Raw genomic sequence first — 14,853 nt, forward strand, 5'->3', positions numbered from 1 at the left:
GCACCCCATCTCGAGCTGGGAGGACTGGGAGGTCCTACTCACGTCTGTAGACCCGACATCGCAGCTTGCTGCCGTGACTCGGGCTGCCGACGTCATGTCGCGACATGACCTGCATGATGCAGTGCGGAACCGCGCAGTGCCCCAGGGACCCAACAGGGCCTAAAACTCACTTGCGAAACAGTTTTTCTGTCCGTCTGTCTGTCCATGTCAAATGTGATACATATGGCCATTACAACTCCGCCTTTTATACGCAATGCTGCGCATGCGATGCGCGGTTTGGGTGATAGAGCGGTGTGCGGCGAGACGCCGCACACCTGCCTCGCCGCACCTGCAGCTCCTCTCTGGTTGCCATGGTAATGGCGCATGCGCACAACTGGCCTCTCCCAGCCACCGCAAAATGCTCGACTGGTAGGCCAGTGTAGCTCTCGCTACAAAAACCGAATGCAGAGTGAATGCCCACGTTACAAAGTTTGTTTTCATGCTTTCTAGTAATGGGAGACCTATCGACAGTACACCAGACCATTAAAGAAAAATAAATGGAAAGAAACATATTTTTGGCCGTGGCAACTGCCAATTGGCTGGCAAGCCCAGACAGAAGCTTGGATTGGCAGAAAAACAGCACGTGACTTTCCAACACTGTTTTCACGCCACTTGCAGTCTCGCTAAGTCAGACCTCGTTTTGCCTATGTACAACACTGATTATTTGTTTATCTTTCCAACCAGCCAAGCAATCAAGGAAAGCATTTCACAAATGCAGACAAGGGCGCTGGACAGCTCTAAAGCTGAATAAAAATGAGAAAACTTGAATGCAATTGCCACAGAGCAGCGTTTAGAAGAGGAGCACTCAGCCTATGCAGCAGTGCACTTTGATTCAATATTTTTGGCCATAATATTAAATACCATGTACTGAAATTTTTAAACCTATTTTTCTCCGTTTGCACTTTTTGAGAAAACAAAAGCCATTAAAAAAACTATCACTTCCAACCTGCTTCGCAAAAACCTGCTTTCTAGGTGGCTTCTAAACTGAAAATTTGTCAGGAACAAGATGAGATACTTTTTAGGTCCCCAAGTTTTTTCTAACATGAAAAATTATTGAATATGTGACATATAACAACAGAAAATTTAAACTTCATTTTTGATGTGATCAGACTTTGACAGAAGTGACATAAAAAATATACAAATGGCCTTATCCTGCACTATGAGCCACCTATAAGGTACCTAATCACAAACGATTAGTATGCTTTCAGTATTTTTTAAATATTTTTCCTAAGCTGACAGATCTAATTGCTCTATATGATAGCTATGTTTTTTCTGTTTTTGCTACAATAACACAAGTAAAACCAATTGCTAGGTTAGTTGGTGCATACTAAGTAAAGGAAAAGTTCCACGGCGGATCAGCGCCCGTCCTGTCCTTGTCTTCTTTGTGCTCGTCTTTTTTAGCACTGTGCAACTTTTCCTTTATAATGCAGTTTAGAGTATTGTCTCATAAGAAGCTAAGCCATCTGAAATTTTTATCAAAGTTGATAAAAAAAAAGTTCAAAAGTTGACTCTCTAGCCGAGCATCCTCCCCTCAACCTCTCGACTGAAACTGCAACACATGGCAGCTGGGTGCAGGGAGGACGCACAGTATTATTCTGGCCTGGCTTTAAAATCTCCAGCACTGTGCCTAATTTCTGCCTCAAAAATCAGCCGTGCTGCCATGGTGAGGTTTCTGGGATGAAGGAAATCTGACGGAGTTTTTCAAGTGGCCCATTGCTGAATGGTATAACTTATTAAATCTATAAACACAAACAAATCAGCATAGTTTTTCTTGTGCTGCTACGGATGATTGTGCATAAGTCAGCATATTCGTCATCCTTTCCAAGTGTTTCGCCCCCGTGCCCGTACTGTTACCTGTGCCGCTTCTTTTTTTCACCGTGTTTCTGTAGACTGGAACGACCTCTCCAATGACATCGCTACCATCTCATGCCCATCCACATTCGCCGAAGCTGTTACCATTTTTCAACATAACACTTGTTCATTTGACTGTATGTACCCACCCCTTATGTAATACCCCCAGTGGGTCTTTAAGGTATTAAAATGAAATGAAATGAAATGAAGTTGAAGAAACAAAATTTTTCAATAAGTTTTTTATACCATGAATCTGCACTGTTCAGTTTTTCATAGATCGCCTTGACTTTTTTTTTACTTCCATGAAGTTTTACGCTGTAACAATGGCAGTGAATCTTCACACAATTTATATTTCATCATGAAAATGTTCTCTTCTCAAATTTTATACTGCTGTAAATGCTGAATAAAACACGATGCAAAGGGAGAACTTCCAGCCAAGCATCCATGGGCAATAAAATGAGTTGATGGGGCAGTTGCCTTATGTCATTTAAAGAAAAACTGACAGTGCAAATGAAAGACAGACACGAGGAGAGACAACAGACAGGACAAGCGCTGTACTTCTACAAACTAATTTTATCAACAAACCAAGAACATTATGCACATGCACTGAAGGTTCTGCAAAGAGAAAAAACATCTTTATTGCACTTAAAACCATCCAGCACCCAATGTTCCCATTGGAAATGCCCCCTACCTTATTGCACCTAGCAGACAGCTTTCGCCACTTAAAAGAGATACCGAGTGACACCTCGGCATCTCTTTTCAGTGGCGGAAAGCATAGGTCAGGGGCATCTCCAATGTAAACATTCGATGCGAGATGGTTTTCAAGTGCAATCAAGGTGTTTCTGCCATCACAAAACCTCTGGTGCATGTGCAGAATGTTGCCCTTCTTGGCTTGCTGATAAGATTAGTCTGCTAGAGTAGTGCCTGTTCTGTTTGTTGTCTCTCTTCACGTCTGTCTTTCATTTGTGCTGTTAATCCTTTCATCCATGGGTAAATGCAGGCAATTAATCATAGAAAGCAGTGACATGACTACAGCTCTTCTTCCCAAACAAACAGTAGGTAAGCACTTTGTGATCAACTTCCAGACACTATCAATTAGGGAAAAAAAAAAGAAAAGGAGGGAAACACTAAAAGTTCTTTAGGGTTTAAGAAAAGATGCATAAAAAATATGTCAAAACCTAATTCACCTAAGAGCATACAACATTTCATGCAACATATTTTGGCAGAAGCAACTCTAAGGAAGCATTACAGGCTGCCCTATCGCGCACTCCTGCGAGCCTGCACCGACATTAGCAGTAATTTTTGACGGCGAAAACTTTTCTTCACTTCCGAGTCAACTGCATCCACAAAGAAATGCAGAAGTATCACCTTGGGTAAGAGCATGCATTTTGATACATGGGAAGCCACTTCCCGTAGAACATAATTGGAAATAAACTCGAGGTCCTGGTATTACTCGTGTATTTTTTTGGGCAGCACCTACCGAGTGCATGACTGCCTTGGTTTGCACAATACATACCTTACCTCCCTGTGCCTCATTTTTCTTTGTGCATTCGACTCTACCTATTGGAGAATGATGCTCCTTTACATCTGAGACTGGCTCGGCTCCCTGCAGGGCACAAAACTGCACCTCGAAGTACCTTCAGTACATGAATAACAGCACTTCAATAAATTGCATAGTTGGCTACCAAGTTGTATAGAGATAGAGGTTTTCAAAAATAGGGCTACAAGTGAATGTTCCATCTGAAGTGATGCAATTCTTTGAGCACCACATTTGTCGCTTTTCACTATCGAAATTTCTACAAATTCCCAGACTGAGAAAAATTAGCTTTGCTAAAAAAACACTAATTAGGAGCAGATTCATTCGTTATAAGCATTGGCCATCCACTGATGGCATGTACCATAGCAAATAACCAAATACAAGTAGAAATTGGGATCATCTCTGCTTTTAAATCTGCCCCTGCAGTCGGTGACAAAAAGTAATACTTTGTGTAATCTGATCTTATAATCTATAATACTCAAACACACCATTCAACAGTGACCAGGAAACAAGCCATTATTAATCTGAGTTTGTGATCTATAAAATTCAAACACACCATTCAAGAGTGACCAGGAAGCAAGCCATAACAAGAAATGAGAGATTGTGGTAAATTCATACAACTCGTTTGGTACAGACTGATAGTCGGTGCCAAAAGTTGCACAGCAAAGATGTAAAATGCAGCAAACACAGAACTTGTTGCTGTTCCATTTTTTTACTTCTATGCCTCCACAAACAGCTTCTGTTTTGTTAGGTCGGCCACTTCTTTCATCACCTCTGGCTTTGTGAGGGCATTCACCTGGTGAAGATTTGAAAAAGAAATGTTTAAAAGCAGCCCATAAGGGCATGCAAAATGCAAATTAACAACACACTGCTTGACGTGAACTCTGAAAAATACACACCCTGTCCCCATGTAGCTCAAATGAATAACCCCATAGCAGACTTGGATGAGCCGGGTTCATCATAAGCAGGCTGTCATTTCTGGTTTATGACACATCTAGCCTGTGTGTTTTCGGGCACTCTGTGTCCAGTTTAAGGCAAGTGGGGCTCATACAAAGCATTTTTTTTGCTTTGCTGACAGATGGCAGCACGGGAACTGAATGACCAGTTTAGTACAATTTAAAAAAAAAAATAAAAAAAAGTCTGTTAGGGGGTTAATGCATACAAAAGAACACTGCTTACACACTGCACAAAATCTTCTGAATTTTCCTGGAAACTGACTTCTATGATGAGTTGCAGAATAGCCTATATATCACAAACTTTCCACTAACCTAAAACGCAGGAAAAGTGAAGTTGTTTCATTGGGCCATCGAACCTCCCTTTAACCCTTTCAGGTGCCATTTATGATTTTGATTGAAAACAAATATTTTTCTGCTTAAATAGGATACCCATGCTTCAAGAAAGGCCACTTTTAAGTTTTCCAACGAAACAAACCAATGATTAATTTTTGCTCACATGCACAAAATTTCTTGCAAACTCAAAATAGATGGAAACTGTAATATCAAAATAAAGAGTTTTGTGAAATTAACACCCCAGGGATCGTGAAATAATTTCCTTTCTCAAAGATGCATATGAAGCTATAAATTTAGCAAAAAAAATTGACATCCATACTGACGGAAAACTGTCTGCAAGAAAATGGCAGAGAACACGCTACCATGCTTATTGTTTTGGAAAATATTATTTTCTGCATCTGCTGATTAATATAGACAAGCATCAGGCCGTGACGTCAACGAGATGCGGTGGCGCTGGCATCAGCAGTGACTTTTGTTGTGTAGGCAAAAAGCGGGACCTTCTGCAATGGGTGCGCCAGGCTTGCGTGTTTTTGAGCACAATTCATGGCATGCCGACAAATTGTGGTGCGGTTGGTTGAGCCGCAATGCAGAAGAAAGGAAGTGGCATAAGTTTCCACAAGTTTATTGCAGTCAGATAGGCGTGAAAGTGACGAGAAGGGGCCGAGGAGCAAAACAAGTTTGGCGACGGACCGGCTTCGCGGCTAATCATTACCGCCGAGCTTGTGGGTTATTAGGCCGCGCTCATTTCGCCCCTTGGGTTGCGTTTATGTTGCGTTTATGCATTCAAATCTAATAAGTTGGTTCGTGTCTCTGACTTTGCATCGTTGCTGTTCGGTCGCGTGGTAAACTGTGCAAAAATTAAGTAACGCCTGCAACTCGTTCCGATTCTGTCGTGCTCTCAGCATAAGTTTAGCCGCGATATTCTGTGTGCTTGAGATCGTAAGTTGAACGCAGGGGGCCATTTTCAGATGCTTATCACCCGGACAACGTCCCGAGCATCACTTCACAAAAAAAAAAGAAACAAGTCAAAAAGCTGCCGCCAGTCGCCTTCAGCGTTCACGCTGTGCTGTGCTTGAAGAAGCACCGGACTTGGGTAGTAGCATGCACGACGGTTTTTTCTGTTTTCATTTTCGCGAATTTCAACAAGTGTGTCATTTCAACATCGGTCCAACGATGCTAGGATCTCGACAAAGTCGTGCAGTGTTATTTCCCAAATTATTTGAATTTTCACACTGTAGGTCGATCAGAACCTGGCGAACACAGCAAATTCCACACCAAAAGCCACTTCGATCAAGCAGAATGCGCAGACACGAATAAATTCTAAAATAAGCAAAATTTTATAGTTAGCAGAGTGAGCATAAATTTCGTTTGGAGCTCGAGGAAAATGTCCATGCATGCGCTCGTGGACTCTCGGATCGCACTTGCCTTATTCAAAGCAGCTATAGTGTTCATACTCACCTATGGGGCAGAAACATGGAGGCTAAAGAAAAGGGTTCAGCTTAAGTTAAGGAAACCACAGCGAGCCATGGAAAGAAAAATTATAGGTGTAACGTTAAGAGACCACAGGCGGGCAGAGTGGGTGAGGGAACAAACGCGTGTTAATCACATCCTAGTCGAAATCAAGAGGAAGAAATGGGCTTGGGCAGGGCATGTACTGCGAAAGCAAGATAACCGCTGGTCCTTAAAGGGGCTGTGAAACACCGCTTGAACTAACTTCAGATGGATTCTTTATGTCACACAGATGCTGACTCAAAAAGAATTACGAGAAGCGATGCATAGGAACGAAAGTTATTCATTGAAGAAATTTCAAAATACACAAAATACAAGCAAACAAAATGCTGCCCTCAACTCGATTTTCGCGCAGCTTCCCATTCCCATTTCACTCTCCCAATGATGACACTTCGTGCGACCAATCAAAACAGCCTATCAGAGCACGTGGCAGAAGTTTGCACTCCATGGTTGCCTGTTCTCTGTAACTCGTTCATGCCAAGGCTTGCAGCGCCGTTTGCATGGTTACAACAACCATGTGAACGCCCAGCTGACCTAGCGATGCTTCATCGTCACGTCGACGGCGCAGAAGGAAAACCTGATCAGTGACCTTCCCTTACTTATGGATCTGAACTCGAGCGCGATATACTGTGACGGTGTGACAGGCTGCCCAAGATATCAGATATATTTAGCATAGTGCGTACCGCTACTGCTTACTGCCAACAATCACCCGTCGCTCCTAGCGCGCTGGTTGGTCACGGCGAGCAAGGAGCGCGCGCTGTTGACGGGAACGTGGCGCCATCTGGCGCCGCCGCTCGGTGATCGTCCACAAGCTGATGATGCGCACTGTCTTCTAAATGTGAACTGAACGCATCATTCCTTGGGATCGAAACGAACGCTTATAGAGTGCAATGCCTCGATCGGATCAACTCTGCAAAGCCGCTCTCAGATACATAGAGAGTAGCCATAAGTGTTGAGTGCTAGGTCGTAGGATGTTTACAGAGAGGCGCAAAGTCCTTCGATGCAGAAAGTAGCCAGAGCCTCTAGTGGTGTATTTTTGTTTTACTTGCTTTACAGTGCTTTTATCTAGGGCAAACAAGTTGGTTTTGTTAATGTAATATAAAACACAGAAACTTGACAACACGGATCTCTAGTTATTAACACAATTTGCAGTACATTTACTCTTTGTCAAATCATGAAGCCCCCACTAAGTGATGTCATGTCCGGTGCTAAAAACCGTAACTGTATGGCGACACCGTCAGCGCCACAAATTTGTTTTTGCGACCTAATTAAGATATTAAAAACCGCAGTATATGCGGTACAAGCAATGAATAGCATCACTGTAACTCATTCTATGCACCCAACAGGCAAAACAATGCACTGAAAATGTGCTTCAGGGCCCCTTTAAGGGTAACTGAGTGGATTCCAAGAGAAGGCAAGCGTAGCAGGGGACAGCAGAAGGTTAGGTGGGTGGATGAGATTAGGAAGTTTGCAGGCCTACGGTGGGTGCAACTGGCAAAGGACAGAGTTGATTGAAGAGACATGGGAGAGGCCTTTGCCCTGCAGTGGGTGTAGTCAGGCTGATGATGATGATAGAGTTCATTAATTTCCAAGGTCTCCAAAGTGAAGTGGATTGGTGAAAATAGAAAGAGCACTACAAGGTTCGTCGAGTGAGAAAGCTGATTCGGGCCGCGCATCACGTCATCCTATCTTGTACTAGCAATAGGATATGCTTTATCGGCCCATAAGTTGAGAACTGTGGATGATTAGTTCCTGAGCCTCATACCTCGCACTTTCACCCGCCGTAAGGCTGCGCTGTTACTTGTCGCCAACTAGGAGTGGAGAAGCACCCAATGCAGCGCTCCGCCTACTAATTCCGACTGGCGAACACGCTGAAACAGTGCAGAACTAGTCTCCTGAGCATCAACAAAAATGTGTCTAACCACAAGCGACGAGCACGTTATGAAATATTCACATACACCAGTTGGTTTCGAAGGCAGTGTCGCTTGGCGCAGTGTAGGAGTGCTGTGTTTTGCCTACACCCCGCGTTGCTGCCAACTGCAGCGCCACCTTTGTTTACAAACATGACGCTTGTCTATACAAAACCACCCCATTTGAAATATGAGGGATGCTGAATTCGCCTCTTACTCTGAGAAAAAGCTGCAAGTTTGCTAAGTACACAAGTGTATACAAAGCGCATTAAATGGTCAATGATTGAGGAAATGAACACACATAAAAGAAGGCCTGGAAGTTGCAATGAGCAAAAAATAAAAGGTTTGCAAAACATGCTGGATAACAAATGCAGCAAGCAAGACATGCAGCACATTTCAGGTCTCCTCACCTTGTGTTCCAGAGAGATGTCAAAGGCATACACAATGCTAGTATCAAAGAGGAGAACATGATTGCGTGCCAGGGCCACAATGCAGTTTCTGACACGAGATATAGCCTCTCTCGTGACCTCAGGTACCATCTGTAAAGAAGACAGAAAGGCTACATGCACAGCTTACTACCTCACAAAAGCATTTCACATAAACTTGGCACACCTTCATGTTTTGCAAGGAGCAAACATCGCTGTCCAGTGCTACATACTAGAATGTGGCATGTGGCAATCAATACCCTTAGCCAATTTGCAAATGGGCAAAAGCAGCTGACTGCAACCTTCTCTCACCCCCCTCACGAGCCAACCCCCTCACTGTGGTTGCACTGTGAGGTACATGTTTTGCTCCACACTGCTTTATACACTTGTGACACTGCATCCCAAAAATGGCCACCAAATCAAATGCATGAGCTTGGACTTACGTCTACACTCTGAAAAAACTTTGTGCCTTCTTCTGATGGAAGTGGGCAGATCCAGACATAGCCATTATTTCCCAGGATGACCTGAACACCGCATGGCAGGCTGTGGAAGTGAATCTTGCAGCGCTTGATCAATGATGGCGACACAAGTACTAAGGTGCCTTGACCCAGCTGCACACCAGAGTCCACAGAAAGGCATAAAAAAATGTTAGAAAGAGCAGTCACAATACAAGTCTATGATCTAACAATGTGACAAGGCCTATACAAGCCCACGAATCACAACCTGAAATATTTACCCGCCGCGGTGGCTCAGTGGTTAGGGCGCTCGACTACTGATCCGGAGTTCCCGGGTTCGAACCCGACCGCGGCGGCTGCGTTTTTATGGAGGAAAAACGCTAAGGCGCCCGTGTGCTGTGCGATGTCAGTGCACGTTAAAGATCCCCAGGTGGTCGAAATTATTCCGGAGGCCTACGGCACCTATTTCTTCCTTTCTTTCACTCCCTCCCTTATCCCTTCCCATCCTGCCCAGTTCAGGTGTCCAACGATAAATGAGACAGATACTGCGCCATTTCCTTTCCCCAAAAACCAATTATTCAGGGACCTTGAGGAAATGCTTAAGTGAAACTTTGCTGAAGTGAAATGAGCATGCAGCCACTCTCTTATCTTATCATTCTGTTAGCCTCATTAGAGGCTAATAGTATTAAAATAAAGTTCAAGCATTCAAGTGGTTCCCAAAGACATTTATTTCACGTTACTGAAAACTCCATCCATTAGCACACTTGGAACACTCAACAAAGTGCAGTAATTTTGTGTCAAACATTTGTATCCATGCTTGAAACAGTGCAAAGGATGAAACAGAAAGGGACAGGCACCATAAGCTCCTTTCCATGCCATCCCTTGCACTGCTTCAAGCATAACCATTAACCAACAAGCTTACCTTACTAAAGTTCTGTATTCAACATTGAAATCAACTTGGTAAGTAGTCCACAGTCCATACTTTCATGCACTTTTTTTTTTAGTAAGAATGCCCAGTTGGGGGCAATAGCTTCGAACTTGTGTAGACTATTGCCTTTCTTGCTCAAATTCTTGTATAATTTTAGATAAAGGTTCTTTCCCGACTTACAAGACTAAGAATGAGGCAAGTGCACTAACCAATATGTTAGGCTACTACTCATGCTTCATGCCAGCTGCATAACCAAACCATCCTCAAGAATACATGGAATGCCTCAGTATAGCTAGAAAAATAATGGTGCTGCGAAGCTTCACAAGCTGTGCAACTTCGAAATTGCACTGCCCGCAGTTTTGCGCATGAAAATTGCTGCATTTTTTTCCAAAGTGATCTGTTTTGACCCGAAGTAGCAGAGTGATGAAATTGATTCCACTTGGATTTGATACAATTGTGTTTTGGCAGGGGATTTTTCACAGGTTCATTAGATGGAAAGTTCATTCAAGTGTTATTTCTCTCCACATATATGCACAGCCAGAAATTAACAAACCAGTACATCAAAATCTAACCAAATATAAGAATCATAGGATGAAGAATACATACAAAGAATATTAACACAGCCAATAAGAAATGTATTATGAAGCAAGGTTTTTTGGCAAATTGGGAAAGTGTCAGTTAAACTAAGCTGCACAGGACCAAGAACCACAGACATGAAACAAGATATTCAAGGACAACTCCAGGACACTTTTGAACACTCCATTTATTGACTGCATTATATATTTGAAAGCCCCCTTTCCAAAGTGACTAATTTCTTCAAAATATGCTACAGATGGAAAAACTGGTATTGCCTGCAAGTACAGTTTTTGAAAAGGCTGGCTGAGCAGCTGAACCAACTGGCTGTGCCCCTTGCCGCTTGCAGAAGCAAGCAACAGGTGGCTTGGCTCGGTGGTGGAAAATTGCGCAGTTCCTTGCAGATGTATTTCGTCTACTCATTAAAATTAGTGTCAAAAAGAAGAGTCATCGCTTCTATAAGTAAAACACCACAAAAATACAACAGTAACCTTCAAAACAAATACACAACTCGCCCACACACAAAGCCAGGCTATTGGTTGCCTCTTTGTCCAGCTGTCGGATCAGCTGCTTGGTTTGCATCTGCAAAAACTACTCGCAGTCGACAACAGTTTCTCCTTAATCCCAGAAAATGCGGGCAAGTAGCAATTTTTAGTTACATCTAAAAGAACGCAGACCATAATATGCTACCTAGCAAGCGATGTTTGGTTCCAATTAAGCCAGTAGTTTGTGCACAGAAATTTTAAAAAATGTGGCAGATAAATATGGAAGTCTCTGTATTGTAGCCAGAATATTTATTCCCTTATATCATACAGAAAGTACCTCTATTAAAGAGCCCTATAACCACTTCATTATGTAGTGCCTATAATGCCAGCAGTGGCAACTCAAACAACACGTCGATTAATGTGTATGTGATAAATGCACATTTGACACACAGCTATCTAGAGCATGCGCTAATCTGGGACCTGGGATTTGCTGTTGCAGCCCTAGCAACATCTAGCTCACATGCTTAACAAGTCAGATGGCAGCCACACAGAATGAACTCTAAAGCCTACATTCTTATGTTAAGCATAGCACTGAATGCCAACATGGCACATTTTAATGCTTTAGTGCTGTATTTGTGGCCAGATGTGCAATGTGGAACTTGCCTTGCCATACTTGAGGCTCCTGGTGTGCAGTGACAACGATCCATCAGCAAAAACAGATTGTACTTCTGCCTGGCAGTGCAATAGTTAAGTGGGTTATCGACAACTGATATGAATAAAAAGTGCGCAAAGAAACCACTAGCAGAGGAACATGCATGTCTAATGAAAGCGAAAAAACAAGCACTATACTGCTGGCCATCATGGTCTTGTAAGGCATATATTACACTCATAATTATCGGCCTCATATACCAAAGGACGACTCCAGAATAAGCTGGCAGCTATGATAAAGGTAGCCACTTATGCTTTAACACACTGCACCACATAAAACAAAAACACTACATATAGATAAAGCATGGAGGCCTGGGGAAATACTTAATGGGACAATCTAGTCACCACTTCAGTGCTGACACAATCTGCTTGTTCTTGCACTGCCATGCCCATGCACCATTCACTGCTTCCTTCATGTGCATGACATAAACAAAAGGATACACTGATGAGGTCGCCTTCACACAGGTATTGCCTCATCAGCAATTCATCCTTAGCAGACTTCCTTCTCTGAAAGAGTTGAGCCGCATTACATCTCAGACAATTCACATACCATGGCCAAGGCTTCACAAATAACATAACAGCTAGCTTTCAAATAAATTACTCCCAGCATGCACATTCTTGCCAACGTATCAGCTGGCAGTACCTGGTCAACCTTTGACAATAGGACTAGCACTGAGAATCACCACCATAGTCCTATTATGTTCACACTAAGCTATTTTCACCGCAATAGTAAGCATGGCCAAACAGATGCATGCATGAACCATCATACCAGCTCTCCACCAGGCAAGTTGACAGACGAAAGCAGCAGAGATGCATTCAAACGTGAGGCCATTTCAACCTTCCATCGCCTCTGTTGGACTTCAACTATTCGTCCGATAACAACGTCTCCTATCTCGCCATTGTAGCTGCACAAAAGAAAGACATGGTTATAGTGGCAGAGGGAAACATCGCATCAATTGGCACCACTAAATTACAACCACGTTTTTCAAAAAAATAAAAGGAATAGAGCACTGAACCTAGCATGCTTTGACTGTATTTGGAGCACCTACTCATGAACACAAAAAAGTTCCATAAAGTCACATTATTATGGCTATACAATAGTTATTGTTTACTCTCTTTACAGAAAATGTTCAACAGAACAAGAAAAATCCGAAGACATAACTAGGCACATGAAATTTGCAGAAACCCTATTCCAGTTATGAAAATTGTGAGCAGACATTTATTTTCATGATAGAATTTAAAATCTGCTGTGTGCAAAAGACAGTGTTCATAAATAAAGTCCTTCACTACACTAATATGCAACAAAAATATCCTTCATAATGTAGACAAAAAGGTAATGCACACTTTGAAATACTTAAGTACTGAGAAGTTCTGAATACAATCAGGAATGAACTGACAGGATCCATTAAACTTAGTAAATTTGATGCCTTCACTGAAAAGTTCACTCCTCATGGCACATTGTTGCTGATGCTTCCTTAGCCTATAATAAAAAAATTAAAGACTACTCACATGAATACAAATCATCACACGGCTATACCTCAAGATAAGCTAGGAATTTTTATGCCTTCACGCCTAATTAATCATTTTTTTTTTGTTAGGAAACAAAATTGGCAGATGGCGCAAGTATTTGCAAGTTTAGTGGATGGTGGATGCAATAAAACCCCATGACCTCCTATACAGCAACAATCTGTGCACGGTCACGCTCAGGTGCAGTGCCCTGAAAAAAGAAGGCATGCAGGTTGCCTCAACTTTTTTGCAAAGCTTCTTAAATTCCCGCACCAACCCACAACTGTACTTTGTTTTCACAACAACAGCCTCCTGAAGGACACCAGTCATCATGACCTTTCTAGTTGGCCTTTGAGCCAACTGTTCACATAGAACCATACTGCTGCCGCTGCAATTTGGTTGGATTACATATCACAGTGATGTTGCAGCACTTCACTCAAAACCACAAGCTTACCAGAAATATATAACATTAGGTTGCTTTAAAAAAGTAGAAATCAATTTTAGAGTGCCCAATTCATGTTAATTGTTTAATCAATAGTTCGTCATTCATTTGGCTGTCAGGTTCTGTATTCATAGCTGTTTACAAATTATAAAAACGCATTTTCTAAATATATCTAAAGCGTCAACAAGTTATTTAGTTAAGATTCGTTACATTGCTGAGGCTGGGTAATGAATACAGCCAACAACTTCAGCCGGTGATAGTGAGTGTCTCCTGGACCTCTTCATGGCTTCAGTCGCAAAGATATCTTCCTGAAGTTACCTACATAATTCATGAGCACTGGAATATGGCGGGTGCTTGGCCCCATGTGCTTCAATCATGCAACCATGCAATTTTATAGCGGTTCTTGCGAGCAGAAAAAAACTTAATAAAAAGATATATAGCTTTCGCTCACAAACATATGTTTCACCAGCTGATATGACAGGAAAAATAAGTCACAGTACTTATAAGTGACATACTACTATGCAAACGTCCACTCTTCGCACAGTACTGTAAGGTGTTGCCAAAGAGCACGAAAAGAGGTTACACCGAAAAATCCTTAGCACAAGCCCTAACAGGACAGAGCACAAAGGAAGTTCTATACGCACCGTGTTTTGAGTGGGCGAACTGTGATGAGTTTGTTTACCTTCTCAACCACACCTGCGACGGATGAAAGTAGTTGTTCATTGCTGCTGTCAACATAAGTGCCGTGGCCTCTGGAACGGCAGGACAATCACAAAAGTTTAATACGAATCCTAAGAAAAAAAGGAAAAATGGCACTATCTACGGCAACATATTCACACATACTTATTTGCTTTGCTCAGTGACAGAAATACGCGAATCTGCATCCCACTTGCGGCGCAAACCACGTGAGTGCAATTCACCGATTTACAAAGTCCGAAGTTGGTGTTACATTAGACAAACAACAGTCGTAAAGCGAGCTCTTCCCACCTCATAAAGCTTAAGTCTGTTGTGATGACGTCTCCGGGAGCCACAAGGCCCTTTGGTCGAGCGTTCTCACGAACATCTTGCTTTCGCGCGGAGAAAAGCCTTACATCAACCGCCATGGTAGCCATGGTCGCCATGGTATCCCATGCTACAGTGCTAGAGCACTGTACCCATGCTGGACGCGCTGCTTGTCTCGGATTGAAATCGCACCT

The 14,853-nt window shown here is 42.6% G+C and overlaps 1 protein-coding gene across 2 annotated transcripts; it reads right to left on the reverse strand.

Annotated features, from left to right (window-relative positions):
* Positions 1-3,925: 3,925 nt before the first annotated feature.
* Rrp4 (exosome complex component Rrp4) lies at positions 3,926-14,814 on the reverse strand. 2 transcript variants are annotated; one of them, XM_077648559.1, is made up of 8 exons: positions 14,645-14,814; positions 14,302-14,409; positions 12,479-12,614; positions 12,151-12,216; positions 11,665-11,733; positions 9,004-9,171; positions 8,546-8,674; positions 3,926-4,223 (listed from the first exon to the last, which is right to left on the reverse strand). In XM_077648559.1, the coding sequence occupies exons 1-8, from the start codon at positions 14,776-14,778 to the stop codon at positions 4,146-4,148; spliced, it is 888 nt and encodes a 295-aa protein (XP_077504685.1). In that variant the 5' UTR covers positions 14,779-14,814; the 3' UTR covers positions 3,926-4,145. The 2 variants fall into 2 exon arrangements, with proteins under 2 accessions (XP_077504685.1, XP_077504686.1); XM_077648560.1 differs by lacking the exon at positions 14,645-14,814 and adding an exon at positions 14,501-14,556.
* Positions 14,815-14,853: the final 39 nt, after the last annotated feature.

This window comes from Amblyomma americanum, chromosome 1, assembly GCF_052857255.1.
Source record: "Amblyomma americanum isolate KBUSLIRL-KWMA chromosome 1, ASM5285725v1, whole genome shotgun sequence".
Classification (NCBI taxonomy): Eukaryota; Metazoa; Arthropoda; class Arachnida; order Ixodida; family Ixodidae; genus Amblyomma; species Amblyomma americanum.